This window comes from Vidua macroura, chromosome 3 (genome assembly GCF_024509145.1).
Source record: "Vidua macroura isolate BioBank_ID:100142 chromosome 3, ASM2450914v1, whole genome shotgun sequence".
NCBI classification, from domain to species: domain Eukaryota; kingdom Metazoa; phylum Chordata; class Aves; order Passeriformes; family Viduidae; genus Vidua; species Vidua macroura.
In genome coordinates, this window is record NC_071573.1 from 54,076,982 (window position 1) to 54,096,925 (window position 19,944).

The 19,944-nt window shown below is 39.0% G+C and overlaps 2 protein-coding genes across 5 annotated transcripts in view; one reads left to right on the top strand and one right to left on the bottom strand.

Moving 5' to 3' along the window:
• Nucleotides 1-312: 312 nt before the first annotated feature.
• DYNLT1 (dynein light chain Tctex-type 1) lies at nucleotides 313-5,423 on the top strand. The gene is made up of 5 exons (XM_053973389.1): nucleotides 313-419; nucleotides 3,101-3,142; nucleotides 4,303-4,426; nucleotides 4,642-4,719; nucleotides 5,010-5,423. The coding sequence occupies exons 1-5, from the start codon at nucleotides 393-395 to the stop codon at nucleotides 5,078-5,080; spliced, it is 342 nt and encodes a 113-aa protein (XP_053829364.1). The 5' UTR covers nucleotides 313-392; the 3' UTR covers nucleotides 5,081-5,423.
• A 2,866-nt stretch (nucleotides 5,424-8,289) lies between these two features.
• The window catches only part of TMEM181 (transmembrane protein 181), a 34,034-nt gene continuing 22,379 nt past the window's right edge, over nucleotides 8,290-19,944 (bottom strand). For all 4 annotated transcript variants that reach the window (XM_053973394.1, XM_053973391.1, XM_053973392.1 and 1 more), the window contains exons 9-17: nucleotides 19,305-19,435; nucleotides 18,617-18,708; nucleotides 17,390-17,447; nucleotides 16,633-16,735; nucleotides 16,485-16,536; nucleotides 15,811-15,893; nucleotides 14,626-14,715; nucleotides 12,955-13,021; nucleotides 8,290-12,062 (exon numbers count right to left, since the gene is read on the bottom strand). In XM_053973394.1, the coding sequence (XP_053829369.1) occupies nucleotides 11,984-12,062; nucleotides 12,955-13,021; nucleotides 14,626-14,715; nucleotides 15,811-15,893; nucleotides 16,485-16,536; nucleotides 16,633-16,735; nucleotides 17,390-17,447; nucleotides 18,617-18,708; nucleotides 19,305-19,435 (755 nt within the window). In that variant the 3' untranslated portion in view covers nucleotides 8,290-11,983. The remainder of the gene's footprint in view (nucleotides 12,063-12,954; nucleotides 13,022-14,625; nucleotides 14,716-15,810; nucleotides 15,894-16,484; nucleotides 16,537-16,632; nucleotides 16,736-17,389; nucleotides 17,448-18,616; nucleotides 18,709-19,304; nucleotides 19,436-19,944) is intronic.

Sequence of the window (19,944 nt, forward strand, 5' to 3'; positions counted from 1 at the left end):
CAAGCTATTTCCAGAAACAAGAAGCAGATCTTCCTTCCCTCCTTGGGGAGCAGAGGAGGACCTCCCAGGGAAGGACCTCTTGGATGGCTGAACACGAATGCCAAGCTATCGGTACGAAAAGCACAGCCGTGACAAGCGACCCCCCTGCCTCTCTCAGCCACAGCCTCTGGGACGTGTGACAACACCACAGCCGCCCCGCCGAGCGCCATCTCCCGCCTGACTCCCGGCCGCTGTCGCTGTGGCAACGGCGCCATCTTGGAGGGCGCTGGGCCGGGCGCAGCCCCGGCGGGCGCTGGCGCGCAGGCGCAGTGCGGGCGGCGGCCGGCGAGGGGCGCAGCGGCGCGGGGGCGGTGCCGGGGGTCGGTGGCGGCGTGAGGGGCTGCGCCGGGAAGATGGACGAGTTCCAGACGGGAGAGGAGGTAACGGGATGGGGGACAGGCGGAGCAGAGCTTCCCGCCTAGCGTCTCCTTTCAGGGCCAGTGGAGGGTCTCAGGCGGTGTACGTCCGCCCCGGATCCCACCCCTCGGCGTCCCCCGCCGCCATCCCTGTCACCTTCCTCCAGGGTGGAGCCGCGTGTCCCTGGCACCGGCGGCAGACGGGCCCAGCCTTTGTTCTGCCGCCCCCGGGAGCCCGCCCCTTGTTCGGGTGTTCACTGGGCTCCTCGACTCTGGCTTCTGCCCCTGCCGCTGCAGGTCCCTCGGGGAAAAGGCGTGAGGGGTGTCGTGGCCTTGGGCTGACCCCGCCGGGGGAGCCGAGTGCCGTGGCGGGAGGGTGGCCGGTGCTGTTTGGGCCAGGGCAAAACTCGAGCAAGCTGTTCCTGTGCGGAAAGAGGAGTCTGCGTGTTACCGGCGCCCTGATGGGGCGTCACACCCTATTCACAAGATACAGAGTGGGATAAATCAAGGGTCTCAATTTATTATCGTGCTAAATGACCCCTGATGTCCCCCCGCAAAGGCGGAGGAAGCAGCCAGTGCTGCTTTTGCAGAGGGACAGTGTCACTTGAGCTGTGACACTATTAAACAGCCGCGATGTGACACAATAGCGAAGCAGCGAGAGGGGCGAAGGTGTGTCAGGCTTGTTCCTGTTCAAAAAGCCTCAGGGAAGTCATGGAAGGGCCTGGCCTGTGTTACAGTCACAGACTGTTTGGAGTTCTTTTAAATATATAATTAACATACTTGAACATAATTCTTACAGCTGTTTTCAAAAACGTTTTCAGAATTACTAAAGGGTATAGTGCTGCTCTGCAGTTTGCATGTGTTGCCTGGGAGCACCCCTTTTAAACAAGGTGTTGGAAACATTGTCTGCTTGCTTTGTGCCAGAGAGGTACGGCAGGGAAACTGTAACCGATTGTTTCCGCCTTTATTTTTTAATCCAAAAAAGTCCTTATGTCAACTTCCTAAAATATGATATAATGATGAAACAGGTAGTGTTGTGTTATTTCACAGTTCAGTTATAGCACATATATCCCAAATTTGGATATCAGAAATTTATGTTCATTTTTGTCATTACAAGAAAGGAAGACGGTTGAAAAGTAACATCAGCCCTAGAAGTGAATTCTCAAATCTCTATATTGTTTCAGTACAAATTAGATTTCAAAATACCTTTGAGAACTTGGGTTGGATTTAAGTCATTTTACTTTGGTGTGAACCATGTTGTACTCACTCAGGCATTTCTGAGCAGATTTTGTAAAGAAGAAAACTGTATGTGGTTTATCATCTTTCTTGACAGCAGTCTTCATGTCTGCCTGCATAGCATGTCTGCCATATTCTTAAGCTTTGTGGGAGAGAGTGTTTTTTGACAATTGTAGCTCTTACTTGGTTAAATACACTGGTGCACCTTAAAATATCAGCACTTGTAAAATGCAGTACCATGAAAATAAATGAGACTTGTTAAAATTAAATGCAAGTCAAGAAGATGAAAATAAAAAGCAATTTGCCACAGCACATAAAAGCTTTAAAAAATGTTGAAATGTACCTCTAGATCGGTACTGAAAAGGAACTGCCCAACTTGTCTCCCAGGATGTGCTGTTTCTTCTGTCATGGAGAATGATCAACTTCTCTCATTTTTCTGAATGTCACATGTCATTGAAGCTGGCTAGACTGGTGTAACTGCATCCTGCCTGCACACCTGAATTACACTGTTGTTCATTTCTATCAGCTGGACAAGCTGACTGACCTCCCAGTGAAAATCCAGTCAACAGCTGACACCTGGTTAGGTTCATATTTACATTCTTACTCGGTCTTTTGAAATCGATCAGTTTGCCTTTATGTGCTCTTCTTTTGTCCTGGTTTGTGAGGTGGGGCTGTGAGACACCAGCAGTGACAGGGTGGGGGTGTGAGCCGCTGCTGCAGCGCGGGGTCCCCTGTCAACGCTCCCTGGCCCTGTGAGTGGCTGCCCCAGCAGAGAGGGCAGCTTGTTCTAACCCCCTGACATGTGAGGCAGCAGGAGCAGAGGGAATAAAACATAAACTACTAACCATACATGTAAATGGGTGGTAGTTTTAAGATCAGTAAAATGTTGGGGCTTTCACTCTCTGATTCCACGTGCTTAACCTCTGCTCCCTGAAGGCTGAAGGTCCAGTGAGCTACATTTCCCCTTCGTTTTCCAAGGGCCAACTTTCTTATCCTAGGCTGAGACTGTCAAGACAGTTTTTCCTTCAGCTCTGAACTGATATTTTGTTCACATTGGTGCCCTGGTGGTGTGGGTTCCATTTAACTGCCAGCTGAGGTTATCTCCATGAGCCCACTGTGATGTGCAGACATTAGTACTTGTTGGGAAAGGGGAATATATGTGTACACAAGTGCCATACATGTTAATTTAAAATGCTTCCAAATTAAAATTTGAAAGCTTTCTTGACTCAAAAGGCCAGCCAATATTAGTTCATACTTTTCATTACTTTTCTAAGAAGGTTAACTTGACTCGGCTGAAGGAGCTAGAGTACATATATATGCAAATAAAGGCAGACTCGGTATCTTTTGACTTGCCAGAAATCTGACAAGGATAAATTAAATTTCTAGTGCATGTTCTTAACAGAGCTTGAATATCATAAGCAGAAGAATGTGTCCACTCATTATTTAAAATTCTTCTATTTCTTTTGTAGGCTTCCTTTCTTGTTGATGAAGTCAGCAGCATTATTAAAGAGGTAATTTAAACATTTTCACTTTGTTGGTGTGGAGATTTGTATGCTGTGTACTAAAAGGCATTCAATAAAATGTGATAACTGATATGTAATAGATTTCTAGGCAGGTTGCTGTCAAAGTACAGGTAACTGTTGATTTAACCAGTGTATGGACTTCAGCAGAAATGATACCAAGCTTTAGCTGTGATATATATTGCAAATCCAAATAATTTCATACACTCCTCTCTTGTTGCAGTGCATCCCTATTAGAATTTCTAGGGGGATGTTTTTTGTTAAACACCGTAGAAATAGATTTTGTGTTTTAGTAAAATACAGGAGTTTTTTGTAGACTGTCTGCATATGCATGTTACTGTGTTCTTTTGAGATGCTTTTCTCCAAAGTGAATTCTTGTTTGTTTGCAATGATTGAACTATTTTTGCTGCTAAGAAACATGAATTTTCTGTCTGGAAAATTTCTAGCAGGATTTGGAATTCCTCTTGTAGACTAGTGCAGTCTTTTTGTTGTTGCAAAATAACTGTTCTGGTCCAACTCTGTAAATTGCATACACATACTTTAATACATGCTCCTGTCTCTTCTGAATTAAATTTTGTGGTTATTTTTAAAATAATTTCTGTGATGAAAAAATGTGCCAATGAAAAACATGTAGATTTCATATGCTTTTATTTATATCTTAAAGGGAAAGTATCCTCATAAGTAAAACGGATTATTTGGCTGGAGGCTTATGCTCTGTTAGTAACCAGCAACTACATGGGTCTTCTGTTTTAGTCCAGGGGTTTGTTTCCCAAAAATGATTCTCCTCAAAAAACTGGAATTTATTTCCATAGAAGAATATGTGTGAATGAGCTATTGTACAACTGTGCCTTTTAAAATTCTCTTCAAGACTGTTCAAATGCAGGGCCCTTTTCATAATTATGTCTGTAGGACTTTACAAATAATCTTAAATATCACAAAATGAATAGACCATGGGATCTATGACGATTTCTTCTGTGCCTGGCTCAGACTCTGACCTGCATGTTTTTAATAATTGAAAACACTTCCAACAGCCAGTGTGGACCAACAGTATTTAGGATGTTTCTGTGGGTATGGGGTCCATGTTGGAAAGGGTTAATGGGTGCCTTGCAGTTGACAGCAGCGCAGCTCCTTCACCTGTTTGTCCCCTGCAGGCCATAGAGGGTGCTATCGGTGGCAATGCCTACCAGCACAGCAAAGTGAACCAGTGGACAACAAGCGTGGTGGAACAAACCCTGAGCCAGCTCACAAAGCTGGGGAAGCCCTTCAAGTACATCGGTGAGCTCAGCTTTGCCTTTTCTCTGAAAGCTCAGAGATAGTCAGGTGCACCAGTAGGCAGGGAATGGGGAAGGAAGAACCTTGTCTGGAAACTGCTCACAAGCGTGCATGTTTGCTTATGTATGTGTATGTGTGTGCTAAGATGAGCAAAAATGGAGCTAAATGTTAATTAATGTTAGTGAGAAATTAATCAAAGCTTCTCTACTGACTAACAGTGACCTGTGTGATTATGCAAAAGAATGGCGCTGGGCTACATACAGCAAGCTCTTGCTTCTGGGACAACTCCAGTGATGGTAAGGAAAACAACTCTTGGATTTTCCAACTAGCAGCTTAATGCCAGTCTCTTTAAGACTAGGCAGCATATTTTTCCCCCTTCCCAAGTTTGTAGTTTTGGAGTAATAGCATACTGTTAGGTATTTTTTCCATTTGGCTGTGATGCTAACCGGGCTGTTTATTAAATGCTTGGCTGTTGTGAAAGCTTCATTCTTAAAATTCTTAAAGGAAATAAGTATAAAAATGCATATAGGGGCATGCATGTAATCACTTCCTTCTGTTTCTGAAACCCTTATTTTTGTATTTGCAGGAACCTGCACTGTGAGATGGGAGAATAAGACCATGTACTGTATTGTCAGTGCCTTTGGACTTGCAATATAATTGCCTTGTTCATTCTTCTCTTTTCTATTCCAGCACTTGATTCCATCTCCACTCAAACTGTGAATACCTGAACAACTTGTTTTTAATGCATTTTTTTAGTAACTTTTCTTCAAAGGCAGAAATTTGAAAACATGCTGTTACCTGTTTTATGTTTGTACGTAGTACCATACCAGTGTTTTCTATACTTTTTTATCACTTAAAAACTTCTCTTCAAGGTGCTAATACTGAAATCTGCTGCAGTGTAAACACTTTCTCTAGATTTCTTTTCTTAGACCAATATAAGTGAGACACTGACTTTCATACTTTGTACTTTTGGTTAGCATTAAATTATTGAAATTCATAACCATTGGTGTGATTCATTTAAACTTGAAATCTTTTGTTACTGGGGGGAAAGGTTTCAGTTTTTTCAATTCTCTTCAAGATAGTTGAGGTACCACAATGCAAAGCATTTACATAATTTTGCCAAAGTTGCAAGAAAATTAGATTATGTTTATCAAAAAGTAACTTGGCTGCATTTTTGGGACCTGTTTAATCTTTTGTATGGTATTTAGAGCATGGAACAGTAACTACCTTCACTGAACCAAAGACAGGTAAGAAATTTTTCACATTCTGGAAGTGCTCAGCAAGCTATACCTGGGTAATCATTCACTTCAGCAGTCAGTTACATGTGTTAAGTAGGTCTTGAACTTACTTGCTACAGTCCATGTTAATTTTGCTGATAGTGAGGGTGATGAGTTCTGGTAGCTGATGAAAAATGATTCTTTCTGAAAGGGGAGAAAACTGCCTTGAGGTGATGTGACTCAATAACATGTGAGTAAGTCTCCTGCTTTCTAGAGTAAAGTTGCAGAAGAATAACAAGTAAATAAGTTTTCAGCATAGGCTTGGGTAATGTTTTGTCAGCTAATTAAAGAAATGGGAGCATAATATGAATTTCAAAAAACCTCTGCAAACAGCTGTGCTGCTTCTGCAAGCAGTAGCTCACTGCTAATGAAGCTGAGAGCGTTACAGACCCATGTGGGAGAGCATCCCTGGGCTGGAGTCTGAGCAATATGTGATTTGCTTCTTAGTAGGAAGCCCTGTCTAATGTGTTCAGAATCTGGCTCTCAGCTAGAGGTCTTTAACAGAGAGATGATTGCTAATACAACAGTATGATTCCACAATCTGGAGAGGATTCCCCCAAATGGCAGGGGAGGATTTGTTTGCCATAGTGTTATGTCCTCTGTGCTAACTCTGCTCAGTGTAGTCAGACTATGGAAAGCCCTGTGCTAGGCAAGGCTTTGACCCTCTTCTTCCCAATCCATATCTGCTGTCAGAAGAGCAAAACAGGTGTATGTATCAGCAGCTTTGGGCTTGGTACATTTGAGACTTCTAATAGGGCTGTAAGGCTTCTGTATTTCTGCTGACAGCTCTGTAAATGCACCTCCTTCATGACATACCACTTCAATCTTTTCACATATGTCCTAGTGAGTGTTACAGGCTATACAGAGTGTGTATATACCTCAGCCTGAGGAGCATCCCTTACATCCCTTGCTGTAAGAGAGCTTTAGTATGGGTTCAGTCCTCAGTCAGAAAAGGTACAACACCTGTAAAAAGAAAATATTAAAATCAGATTGAGTAACGTGCCTAAAACAGTCATCAGGGTCAGAGAGAAACTTGTCATGAAAAGAATGAATCTTTGCTCTCTTGAGTAGCTAAGGAAGTTTTTCATCTGGATGCTTAGCTACTTTTTTTCCTTTCCATCATGCCAGAATGATGCTGGCAGTGTAGTACCGACTGAACTATTTATTTACATTTAAAAGAAGAGTTTTGTGCACTTTGAGTCTATATTTGCTTCTTGGTCAAGCCATTCAGACATTCCTTGTCCTTTGTTCATGTTAATAATAGCAAATCCCTTGATCTTTTGGTGTTTGTTGGTTCATGCATAAGCTGAGCTGCAAAAAAACCCCCAACAAATGTTTGAGATGCTTGTCAGTGTAAAGGCTGCATGGGAGGAGAATCCACTGTTGCATTAAAACCGGAGTTGCGCTGCAGAAACAGCGTAGATACAGTTGTATAGGCGGTTTTAAATGTGGGCAATAACCAGTACTTCCAATCTAAGTTCGAGGACTACAGAACGGGTTTTAGAGACTGTGGATTTTTAGGTATTGGTTTCCCACTCCCATGTTTCAAACAATGCTTTTCTTTAAAATTGCATAGCAATTACTGTTTCGGTGTTCTACAGTAACTGATTTTTAAATTTTCATTACCTTCAAGCACCTTAGTTTTAAGCACTTTTTCCAGCCGAAGTAAAGCATTTGGGTGATGACCTGTCAGAGTCCTGGCTCTAGGTAATTAACTGGCCTTAAAGAAAATAAACCCAAACTCTGAATGGAGCATTCAAGGTAATTATACAGTCTCTGCTGTCTCTTGCTTATTGCCATGGCTCTTCATATGATTACAGCTACAGAAGGGGGGCACGGCAGTGCCAGTCTACAGAGGAGGAGGAGGAGGGAGGGGGAAGCCATTTACTGTCCCTGCCACAGATGAGTCTGGCCTGTGTTAACTAAGACCTAAGGAAATGGCTCCAGGATTAACTGCTGCTGCTAAAAGAACACCACCCTATCTGATACTACAGCCAGGAGTAAGCTGCACATCCATTTGTGCAGGGAAGTTTGTGGCCATTTCATTCAGCACAGGGAGATTTCAGTCTCCTCGCAAGTTGATATAAACAATGGCATCACCCCAAACAGCAAGTGATGTGCTTATCACTTTTGCAGTCTACCAGCTATGAGCAGACTTTTAGAAGATAGAGTTGCAAGAAGTTCATGAATGACATCAGCACCTTCACCATCTCTAAACCTCTTTTTTATTACTGGCATTAACATTCACCAGGAGAATTCTCACTGCCAGCATGGCCACAGCAGACTTTGCAAGGCCACCATGAAGCCATTTGAAAATGTTAGGTCCCTTATGTAACCTGGCTGGCATGTTTAAAAAGCTTAGCAACCTGTCCTTCCACCTTCAAGTCTGGGCAAGGTAATAAAAACCCCCCCAATAAACAACACAAAGTATCTGCGATGACACAGCTTCTTGGAGCCCATCCTTATGCAATTAACCAAGCTTAATTATGTATTAAAAATGCATGTAAACTGAAAGTATGTGTAAGTCAAAACAGTTTATGAGAAGGAAACTAAAATTCAGTAGAAGGAAAATAAACCTAGGATACAATATAAAGATATAAAACTTTATTATGAACATATTTAACAATGACTATGCACATAAAGTCTTCCAAGAAACTTCCTTGAAGTAAAATACTCAGTTTTCCTTCATATTTCACATTAGCATGAAGTTTTACAACATAAACAGATAATTTGCTATTATTAGCACAGCTTACAGATACACAGAATATTTAACATGTCCTCATGCACACTTTCTCAAAGCAGCATTTAATTACAGCTTCTCATTAAACAGAGCATTTATCTTACACATTTTTATACCATTTTGGTACACAATTTTTCCATATTTTAATTTTACATATTTACAAACTCCTAAAAAAAGTTTTACAGTAATGCAGAAGTTATTACTGGCATAAGCAAAAGGAAATGGCTGGGGAAATTAGGTGATTATGGATGAAATGTTGTCATTTGGCTCAGAGAAAGACTACAGATCGAAGTCTTTCCTAGCTGGAACTGTTCTCCCCAATATTGGTACCACAGATCCAATGCACAAGATGTTTCTCACTGGTGTTAAGCTGCCTCTTTGCCAGTCCTAGGAAACTTTCCACCAATTTCAACACCGACTGTATTTGTAAAGCAAATACTACAGAAAGTAGTTGCTATGACTGGCTTGCACTCAATTATTGATTTCTTAGAAGTCCCTTTTAATCACTGTGTATGTGGAAGTCTTGCAGTTATTAATGGATGTCTCCTTTAGAGACAGGATCACTGTGTGCTGTGGGGCCTTCTTGTGTACATTTCTTGTTTTGTACAGTTGCAGTGGTGATGGAAATAACTACTTCAGCAGTAATAAAAGGAAAGCCAGGCTAGCTTATCTTCTGTTTGACCCTTAGATTTCAATACTTTATTCAGAGATGAATTTATGCCACCTACTCCCAAGCTGTTTACAACCCATATTGGAATATTCTTCAAATACTGTCTCTGCTCTCCAATCAAGGAAATAAGAGGAGTCTTGCTAGCAAAACTAGTTCCTCATCTGCTTCATTGCTTTTGCCATCTTACTGTGTATTGAATTTGATGCAACAGCGATTCAACCAAGCTACCATAACAAAGTAGCACTTCCAAAATAGAAAGCTATTTTGCATGGCAAACATTGCTTAAATATAATCTCTAAAAATAACCACAGAAATTATTCTCTCACTATGTTCATAGTGAGATACTAACTTTAAGTACACATTTTCCATTCTTAGCTTTTCTATTTCCACTTCGAATGTAGTGATGTAGTGAAGTTTATTCAAACAAACCAGCAAGAGAAATGGGTTGAAAACAGCTTAGAAAAAATAATCTCCAAATTAGATTAAGAATATGGTTTTTAGTTAATGAAATTCCAAGACACTATTTGAGAGTTAACTGTAACAACCACTTCAGACTGTGATAAGAAACACTGATGTACTTTGCACACTGGTCAAATTTTACCTTTCAAAACAATTTAGGAGATAATTAAACAATATCATAGGAAAAATATCTGAGTATGTAAGAATTGTGTAAATATCAGTTTTTGAAAACCTATTTCTCCTGTTCCCACTGTTATTCCAATGGAACTTGAAAGGATTGGTTGCCAAGTCTGATTCTGCACATTCAAATAGGGAGAGTTATCTCAGAAATAGTAAAAATAAGAATGGACTCTACAATTTTAGGATACAGAGAATCTCCCATACCCTTTCAAAATAGTCTAAAAAGAAGTGCTGAAGGTACATTTTACTACAGTTTTCTGGAAAGAAAACCACCACTGATTTGAATTATTTCTTTAGTGTTTTCCTATATGTTCTTCTAAAGTAATATCGATTAAGAAGTTAAAAACCTCTTCCTCCCCAGCAATTTCCTTGCTTTAGCCATACAACAGTGCTTTGGCTTCTAACAATGAAATGATCCCTGGCACAAAAAGGTTTTAATTTCAGATACTCTCCAAATATTTCACAGCTCTACGTAATTTTAGAACATTTTCCCTCTCTTTCACAGGCACACAATGTCTCATGACACATCTTTAGCAGAGCACTGATTTAATTTGAACTATTCTATGACAGCAAGGGCGCAACCACACAAATTAGTTCCTTTGGTCCTCTCTAAGTGAATTGCCTTATGCACCCTCCCCTTCATGATCTTGAACAGCCACCAGAAGGTCATTGCAATGGGCACGGTCTAGAGCTGTTGTTGCATTACAGCACAACAAATCTCCTTTTTCCCCAATATGATTCAGCAAGTCTAGCAGGACTTCATTGCACTATTCTGCTTAAACTACTTTAATGATGAGCACAATTCCCTAGTGCAATCCAGCACTGTATTGTAGTAGATTAACAGTACTCTTGGGAATCTTCTAAAGCAGCAGGGCAGAGAAATTTTACAAGAGTAAATCTCTGTTATAAGTACATGAAAAAAGGAGATACTTTTGGAAAGGTCAAGTATCTGAAAACAAAAGTAGTTACAAACCAACATCTTAAATAAAGAACCAAACAATGGTGTAGGAGAAAATCAACTTCTAAAGAGAGAAACAGCAGCATTGTACAAGGAATACTTAATTCCCATATAACTTTGTTCCAGCACAGACTGGAATACAGATAATCACAAAATGTGCTAGTGAAAGTTCCCATCATACAGGTGGTGACTGGTATGACAAAGAAGCTGAACTGTACACAGAACATGCTCACAAGCTGACTCTCAGGCACATTCAATACATGAGCAACCACAACTGTTCCTAGCATGTAGAGTAACTATCTATTAATACAACTTAAGGAAAAATTGATGTAGGAAAAAAAACTCTAAAAATGAAATGTTTGGAAATTTGAAACTAATTCCTTAGAAAACCTTCATACTTTATTCTCTGCAAGTAACAATCTCCTCCAGCATACAAAACCAGTAAAAAGCCAGTACTGGCTTCCTTCTGAGATTTGTTGTTGAAACATTTCCATTTGAAAGGGCTGTCTAAAAAAAAAACACAGACACTTCTGCTGTGTCAGTAAAGCATGTCATGAAACATGTATTATAATTTTGCACCACTGAGATTATTCTGGCTCACTAAAACTTGCCTATTTGCCCGTATCTTGCCCTTATAAATCCGATAAACTTACTGAAATGTATTTTAAAAATGGCCTTAAGTCTATATCACTTATTTGAAGGAAGAATAGAAAGCTTGTGTCTTCTTGCACTGATTAAAAAAAAAACAACAACAAAAAAAACCAAAAACAACGACCAAAACACTTAATTCTCTGCCTCCAGCTCAAAAGGCTAAAGTAGAAAATTCAAAGGGAAATGAGGCACTTCATACCACGGTGGACAGTATACAAAACAGCTAATGCAAAATGCAACAGATGAATGGCAGTATGTTATACATCATCCTAAAGAGAAAAAAATGAAGAAAAAACCAAAACAGAGCAGCAAGGAAGCAATGTGAAACTCAGTACACAATCTGTGAGTATTTTAAACGGAAATTTTAGTCCACTGACATCCAGCTATTAGGCATTTTATAAGACATGTAAAAATTTTGGTTTCTTCAGTTTTCACCACAACCATTTCCATAATTTGTTTTCTCAGTTTTATCCTTGTAAACAGAAACAGGAGCAGTATGTCCTTCCTGGGAGTTGGTGTTCAGATGACAGCAGACTGTAGGAACCCAAAGAAGTTGTCCATCTAGAAAACTTCAGAACTGGCTGAACTCCAGATGCACAAGTCTGTCTGCATTGAAACCAGTCAATCAATCACTGTCCGACTCTTCTTTATACTTGGCTCTAATAGCTTGGCCATTCTGAAGAGGCATCTCTTCATAGTCACTCCTGTGAAACAGACACGTATTGTAACTTCTGAACATGGTGTTCAGATAGGAAGTTGAAAATAAAGAGCAAAGTTCTAAACTACATTGAGGCATCAAATTGTTACTTGGGTATCTGTTTTTCTTCCTTGTGGGAGCTATCAACAACACATGATTTTTCTCCAGAGGATGATGCATAATAGAAGTTATTCCAGTGAAAGCCATTTTTCACATGGATTTGCAAGAAGCAAGCTGGCACTACCACTACTCATCTAACTAACCAAAGGCAAGCTATCCCAGCATGAACTTGTTCAGGTTACTTCAGTGTTGGTCCCATCCTCACTGTTCCAGCCACTTCAGTGTCTTTGGTAAGAGGTGAAAACATCACAGGTGTATTTCAGTGTCCCGCACAGAGACACCTGATTGGGATGGGTCTCAAGAGCTACTGTAATTCTCATACTACATAAAATCATCCAAGTCAAGGAAGTTTTGCTAGACTTGATTATTCTTCATTCAGTAAGTGCTGGAGACTTAAAAAGCGCCACTCTCTTTCCCTGAAGCATTTACATATGAGCTGACTCTTTGCTAATTCCATCTGACTTCTGCAGTCCTTCCCAGTGTAAAAAGGAAGCCCTTTCCCTTCACAGCTCTTACTGCCTTCACTCCATGAGCTACCAGCATCATAATACTTTCTTACCTGTTTGTATCAGTGCCATGGCAATCCCTTTTAGAAACCAAAAAAAAAAGAAAAAAACATGCATTCTCATTGTATTTCTGTTTCAGAAAAGGCTATACTTCGATTCTTCAGACAGAAGACTTTCACTAACAAACCCTTCACTTAATTAATATGTAAAAGAATATTACAAAAATAACACACCAGAAGTAACTATCCATAGGTATTTTTTAATCTTTCTTACCCATAAATCACATCATCATCTGAATCATTCAGCATAGAAAAAGCAGGATTGTCTTTCAACTGTGATTCTGGAAAACACAAATAAGGGTTAATTTAGTGTGTTGAATAAATGTGACTGTAGTGCTAACTCAACACTGTAGCAACAGACACAACTTCCAAGGCAGTCACAACCACAGTTCAACAAAACTATATCCAAACAGGAAATCTCTCCTTTAAATTCACTACCCTTCAGCCACATAATTATAGTGTTCTTAAGAGTTAAGGAGACAACATCATTATCTCATTTTTAGATAAATATTCTCCATGTTGTCTAAGTTCATTTCCTCTCCTGTGCAATTTCCCGTGTCGTATTTCAACCAGCACATAAATTGATTATTCTTAATTAAAATTTCATATGTATTTAAAAAGCACAGACTTCTTGATTATTTCTAGGCTAAAAATATAGTAGACCAAAGTTGGAATCTCTTGACTGCAAGTCAGTGACTATCCAGTTATTCTCTATCCTTGAAAGAGATGAAGGAAGGACTTGTACCTTTATGGTGAGATGAAAAGAAACACATACTTTCCAGTTGCTATTTATGACACTTCCCTCTAGCTTGTTTTAAGGGCTTCTTTTCTTGCATAATCTGTGCTGCTTAGCTGCAGTTCATAGTTATATGCAAGTAAAATTGAATCTAGCAATTTGCCATAGCAACTTTTTCCTGGCAGCATTTTACCTTCTGCTGTCTACAAACAAATATTTCTGCAACCCAGCAGAAGGCTTCCAACTTTATCTGCATCCAGCCAGTTCTTTGTCCATTCTGAATGGAAAAATACCATCTTTCTGGAATAGTTTTGTCCATCTCAACTCTAAATTAGAGAAAGGATGAGCTCCACTATTTAGTGCCTTCCCCCTGCACGCTCTCAGCATACAAGATACAATTGGACACATTGCTAGATAATCTCATCTAGGCCTCCTTTCCCATGAAAGGTTGGGCCACATCATCTTGCCAGGTCTCTTCCAAACTGGGCTCTTCTATGGTTCTGTACCTTGAACAGAATTCTTAAAGCAGAGAATATACTCAGTAAAAAATATTTATTTTAATGATCTTTATCTTTTAGTGAGGGAAATGCTTTATAATCATCATGTAAGTCAAACTGTATCCTTTACATCACAATGCAAAACCAGAATTGCCACTGATTCAGTCCTTTGTCTCCCCTAACAAGGGCCCTGTGCAAGCCTCCCCATAGCAAGTTCTCCAAAATTTCTCCCATATTAGAGATCAGTTTCACTCCTACTTTTCCAACAGCATTTGGATCTCACAGTCCAGTTTGCCAGCATGCTGATGTATTAACTTTTGTTGGAATGAAATACAAATGAAGTGATTTTTTTCCTTAAGGGCTGTCTGAGTCACTTCAAAGGTTGGTGCATTACATGCAAACATCATACTGACTGTAAACTTGATCTAAGTGCACAAGAATTCAAGCCCGGCTAATCAGCTGATTACATTTTATGCATTCCTTCAAATTTCCAATACTAATTTTCTCAGGCAGTGAGTGCAGCTTCTGCTCATGTTAACTCAAAGCAAACTGGAACAGTAATGAGACAACCAGAATACAAAGACATTGCACAGCATCTGCTAATATTGCAGTTCTTGTCATCCACGTTTTCCAGACAATGGCTCACACTTACCATACAGTGCATTCTTTGAGGGGGAATACACGAAGGCTAATGTGTAGAGATAAAAGTTCAATAACCCATAAAATGATAAGAATTCTGCTGGTAGTAAGTGTTAAGGACATTGCTCAATATAGTTCCATACATATTAACTTTGGAAACAAGACCCAACCCACACAGAGGCTGTTTCAATGGAAAGAATGTTTACCTTACTCAAGTTTATGAGCATGAGTGGCTAAACAAAACTGCATGTTTTAAATTCAATGACAACTAATGCATTCAACCTATTTCAAGGTAAAGCTCCCACTGAAAACAAAGCTTTAACACAAGTAACATCTGCTGAGGTACAGTCTGCTCTTGAGCAGTGGAGTGTGTGGTCAGTCAAATAGTTCTGCCTTGAATGCTGAAAGAAAGCAGAGTAAGTCGGATGTTCAGAAGGGTTTGGCTTGGTTTATTTTTAAAAAAGTTCTTCCTTGGCACAGTGAGGAAGAAGGAAGGAGAAAGGACTACATATGGATAGAACTCTGAAGATGGTTTCTTGCCACTGTTTTAGGTGAATACTAAAGGTTTTATATATTGTTTTCTCCTACCTCCCAACTCATAACTAAGCCAATCAGCAACCAGGGCAGCTGCAGTGACACAGAGCAAGGATCTCATGGTTCAGGGCAAGAATACAAGTCAGAATCCTGCTGGCAACAAACATCAGAAATAGTCTCTCCCAAGCCACTCAAATTCTCTGTTGTGACCTGTATCACATGTAGACTTGGATCAATACACAAATGCATTTTCACTGACATCAAAATTATTAATTTCTCATATTTTAGTATGCCCCATGACAACTGGTAAGCCCCATGACAACAGAGCAAACAACTGAGGCAGCAAATACAGCCAAATTTGCCATAACATGTCATTAAAATTAGTTAGATATGCATAAAGCATACATACCTAAGACTTTGCTCCACTTGGGGAGTATCACAAGCAGTTGTGATGCATGTGATGTGGACACACTAGACTGAGACTGTCTAGATCATAACTTTTATGAAGAGCCATTGCAAAATGCTGACAGGAAATATCAAACAAAACAGACTCAACTTCAAGAGTCCACCTAGAAGTCAAAGGTCTCAGTCTTAGGCACATCATTTTAAAGCACATTCTTTATGAAAACAGATTAACTTGAGCAGTATCACAACACAAGGATATAGTTCTGATAATGAGTTGACAGCTCAGCAACAAAGTTGTCCTGTAGAACCTGTGCTCCAAAGCGTAGGTAGAGTATAACAATGCTGTGGGGAAAAAAATAAAGCATATAGGTGTACTGTGTCCTTAGGCTGCAAAATTGAAATAGTAGGTTGATAGAAGAGTATATGAGAGAATAATTACGTTAACATGCTGACCATTTATTTTTAAGATACATTTGCTTTGCTAGTTCTAAATTAAGAATGATTCTTTTGTGATTAAAAGTTAGCACTCAGCTGAGAAAAGCAGAAATCCTCAGATTTCATCCACTACAGACAATCCAATAGTCAACAGCTATTTGAAATAACAGCTTGGTGTAGGGAAAACAGATATTAACAGTAATATAAGAAATTAACACTAAACTTCTTCTTTGACTAAGTGAAGCCTACAAAGCTCCAGAAGAGCTCTGCCAAATGAACTTCTAAATCCAGCACTGGCATGGTAATCAAAATAATATAAAGTTAGCTCAAAAAACCTCAAGAAGAGTTAAAAAATTAAGAAATGTTTGCCATCACAATAATATTAAAAGGCATTCTTCAGTTTAATTGACTAATTTATTACAGTAAAATGTATTCAAAGTCCTGAAAAAAAGGTCAGAAAAGTTAGAGTACTAACAAATGTACTTTGAAAAGCCTTACCTAATGACAAGCACCACAAAGGTTAATGCAGTCAAGAATTTTAACCTGAGATCTGAAAAAGATTGAGAAAAGTTTTTATCAGTGAACGTACACCTACATCTAGGAGAAGCAAGCTTGTTTGGGAAGAATCAAAAGAAGTATTGCTTACCAACATAAGGCATGTTTCGAAGTTCTGAGCATGCCCTCACTATCAGGAACAAAAGGTAAAGAATGTATGTGGTTGCCACCACAAGGAAGAAGATTTTCATTCCCTATAAGGAATGGGAAGTTAGGTTTTATTATTTAATAAGATTTCATCTATTCCGTCTTCTGTCAACAGAAATAATTAGTTCCCAAAAGTACAACACAGAATGGTCCACTTATGCAGGGAAAGTAGGCTCATGAAACAAGGATGGTGATATGTTCAGGGAGGTTTCTGGGGAATGTAAAGAAAGGATGCTTAATAGAAACCAGGATTTTGTTAATTGAATTCAGAGTTGGCTGAATCTCAGTAATTTTCTAAAAACACAGCTCACAAGAACAACACAAGGACCCATGTACATCAAGTCTTCCTTTACAACAAGAAAGTCTGAGATTTACTAGGGTAGGGGACCTTGGCAGGAGTTAAGATATACAAAACTGAATAACAGACTAAAATTTTTTTTCTTTCAATCCCAACAAACTCGTGGTGCTTAGTCTCCAGATTTGGAAGACAATTTACTTTTCTCAATGGGACAGATATCAATATGGTCTATGCATGATCTAAAGCAAAACAAAAGTACTCTAGTCAGAATAAGACTGTCTGACCAGCATTTTCTGTTTTCTAAATCGTGTTAAACATTTTTATAAAAGAATAGGCCCCATATCTCCTTATATTGCCTAACTGTACCTGACAATTGGACAGCAAGAGGTAATTTCTGACTTACCTGGAAATTACCTGTGTCAACTCTGTATTGATATGTAGGGTCATGTACTTCATTCACACTATAATAGATTCAAAATGAAAAAGTGGTATTAAAAATGCACAGTTCCAGACAAAGTTAAAAAGACATGTTGACCAAGAAACCCTCTCATAAAGATAAGGTTTAAGGTTACTATGTAGAGTTTATAACAAAAGGGTTTCGCTGTGTAAGTTGGTGCAATGCCATTAATTCCAATGGAGTCATGACAATTTACCATATATAGCAAACTAAATTTAAACAAATATGGAGGATATAAATTGGGATCATAATTTTTATGATCCCAATTGTTTTTTAGAAAATGTGTATCATGTAAATTCGTACAAGCCTTCAGGATTCCTACAAGTCTTCACGTTTCAGTGTCTACATTTCATCCTTAGAAAATTGTGGCATGAGGCCTTCCCTCATAGCAATTTTAGTAATAGCACAAGCATTTCCTGCAACTGCACTGCTTTCAATAATGCACAAGGGCAAGGAGAAGGTCAGAAGGTATCTTCCTTCTGAGATAAAATAAGAGGCAAATACTTGAGACTAAAACAGTATAGAAACTACAAATGTACTAAAATGGATGAAGTTTTCTGCGTGGGGAAGAGTGACACCTTCATGTTAACACAACAAATTGGAAAAAATGGAGAGCCACTAAACCAAGCAAAAGAAGAATTCTGAGTAAAGACAGCATAGCTTGACTAAGCCATGTCAGTACCAGTTGTGCAGGTTTAATACTCAAGAAAGTCTGGTCAAACTATGTCATAATTAGCTACAGAGAAACGGTTGCTTCAGCTACTAAATGCTAATTGAGCCATTAGCACTAGAGTGATTCTTGTAGGGAGCCATAACATACTTACAAAGTAGTGATTTCTAGATCACACTCAGATTTATGAAAGCATTTACTACTAGGTTGTCCATGGAGAACTGTTTTCAAATCAGTCACAATTTGCAGAACAGAAAGATGTAAGAATTTGAACTCCATTCCTGTATCACAATCTGAGCATTAAGAAATAGGTACCACTAGGTGTGGGTTCTCTCCTTGCTTTTTCTACCTCTGTCAGGGTCAGGATTGAAGGCACTCGAGATGATAGTCTGCGTTCAGACTCAGGTGTTTATTGTTTCTTATCAGTGCCACAGGTACACCCAGTCTTCTCACTCTTGAACACTCTCAGCTCATACATGTGCAATACATTTTAAATTACTTACGTTTGCCATATTCCCAATGTAACAGAGGCCAGCCACAACAGTCCAACAATAAAGAATTTGGGCAGATAGAAAGTTAAGCACTTCCTTTCCCCCTGTTAAGAAAACAATAGTGTGGTGAAAGTGTGAACCCATCCTTGAGATTTCATTAATTATTGACAGAATAAAATAACTATCATCTTTGTTTCACTCAACATGAACTGGATTAAGAGACTCATCTTTTGTATTTTTATCCTGCACAAGTGACTAGAGAAGACATTATATTGTATCATCATTTGTGTTAATGAGATAAAGTAGAGTTGGAGCATCCTGTTAATAAGGTCCAATATATTTCACTGATAATGCAAATACAGGCATAGGCTCCAGAATTCCTATTTCTCTTATGTAGTATTTTAATGTAGTTTAAAAAACCAGTCAACTACCACATACAATATCAAAAACCTTCAAGCAAGAACGAAGCATAATGGCATCATAATTCTGATGACTGTTCCATCTACTTAATTTAGGCTTGGTTGACTCAATCTACTTCTCCATAAATCAGTCCAAAGCTTCATATGTTACATTGTACTTTATCAATAAAATAACAGTCTGTTTTGTAAGAATTTAATTTCATTTTTGTCACCTTTTGAGAGAACTAAACAAAACAAGTTCTGTCTCCTCAGTAAGTAGAAGATACTGTTGCCTCTCTTACCTGTACTCTTATACCATGGTAGACACAAAGCCAAAACAACAACAATGCACACAGAAACAGTGACTGGAATAGATCATCCAGCATTCCAGGAAACCAGCTGTTCACCAGAAAAGAAAGGGGGAAAAATGGATCTGTAACAAAAAAAGAGAAAAAAAAACTCTTTCAGTATGAAAAGTAAGGCAGAATCTATCTTCAGCAGAACAAAAAAAAAACCTAGATTTTTTTTTCAAATTACACCAGTAAACGAAACTAGAGCTTGCTTTATTTTAAAGAAATTAACAGAGAAAATGGTGCCTCCAGCAGCAATCCACTCTGCTGTAAAAATAATCTTGAATGGTTGCCATAATTTCTAGAAAATTTCAGGTTTTATGAGACTTTCTACTAAACCACTATTAATGGTGACAACCTAAAAAATTATCATATAATGACTAAGATGCAAATATTATTTTGGTACTGCTAGGAAGGGCTAGAATTTGCTGTGTTTTACTGGACTAAAATTAGCTTCCATTTTTAACTAAAGTGTGAATATCTGAAAAATGAAGAAGTAAGACAGCAGACAAACAGAAAATGAAAGGTAAAGTATGGCATGCACCTATTCCAATCAGAGCTTTAAACAAATAGCTGACATCCATGTGACTGA

Bases quoted from the DNA above. Each gene is read 5' to 3' on its own strand.
- DYNLT1 (XM_053973389.1), top strand. From the start codon at position 393: ATGGACGAGTTCCAGACGGGAGAGGAG. The intron at 4,427-4,641 runs GTGAGCTCAGCT...ACTGACTAACAG, and splicing joins GAAGCCCTTCAAGTACATCG to TGACCTGTGTGATTATGCAA. The intron at 4,720-5,009 runs GTAAGGAAAACA...TTGTATTTGCAG, and splicing joins CTGGGACAACTCCAGTGATG to GAACCTGCACTGTGAGATGG.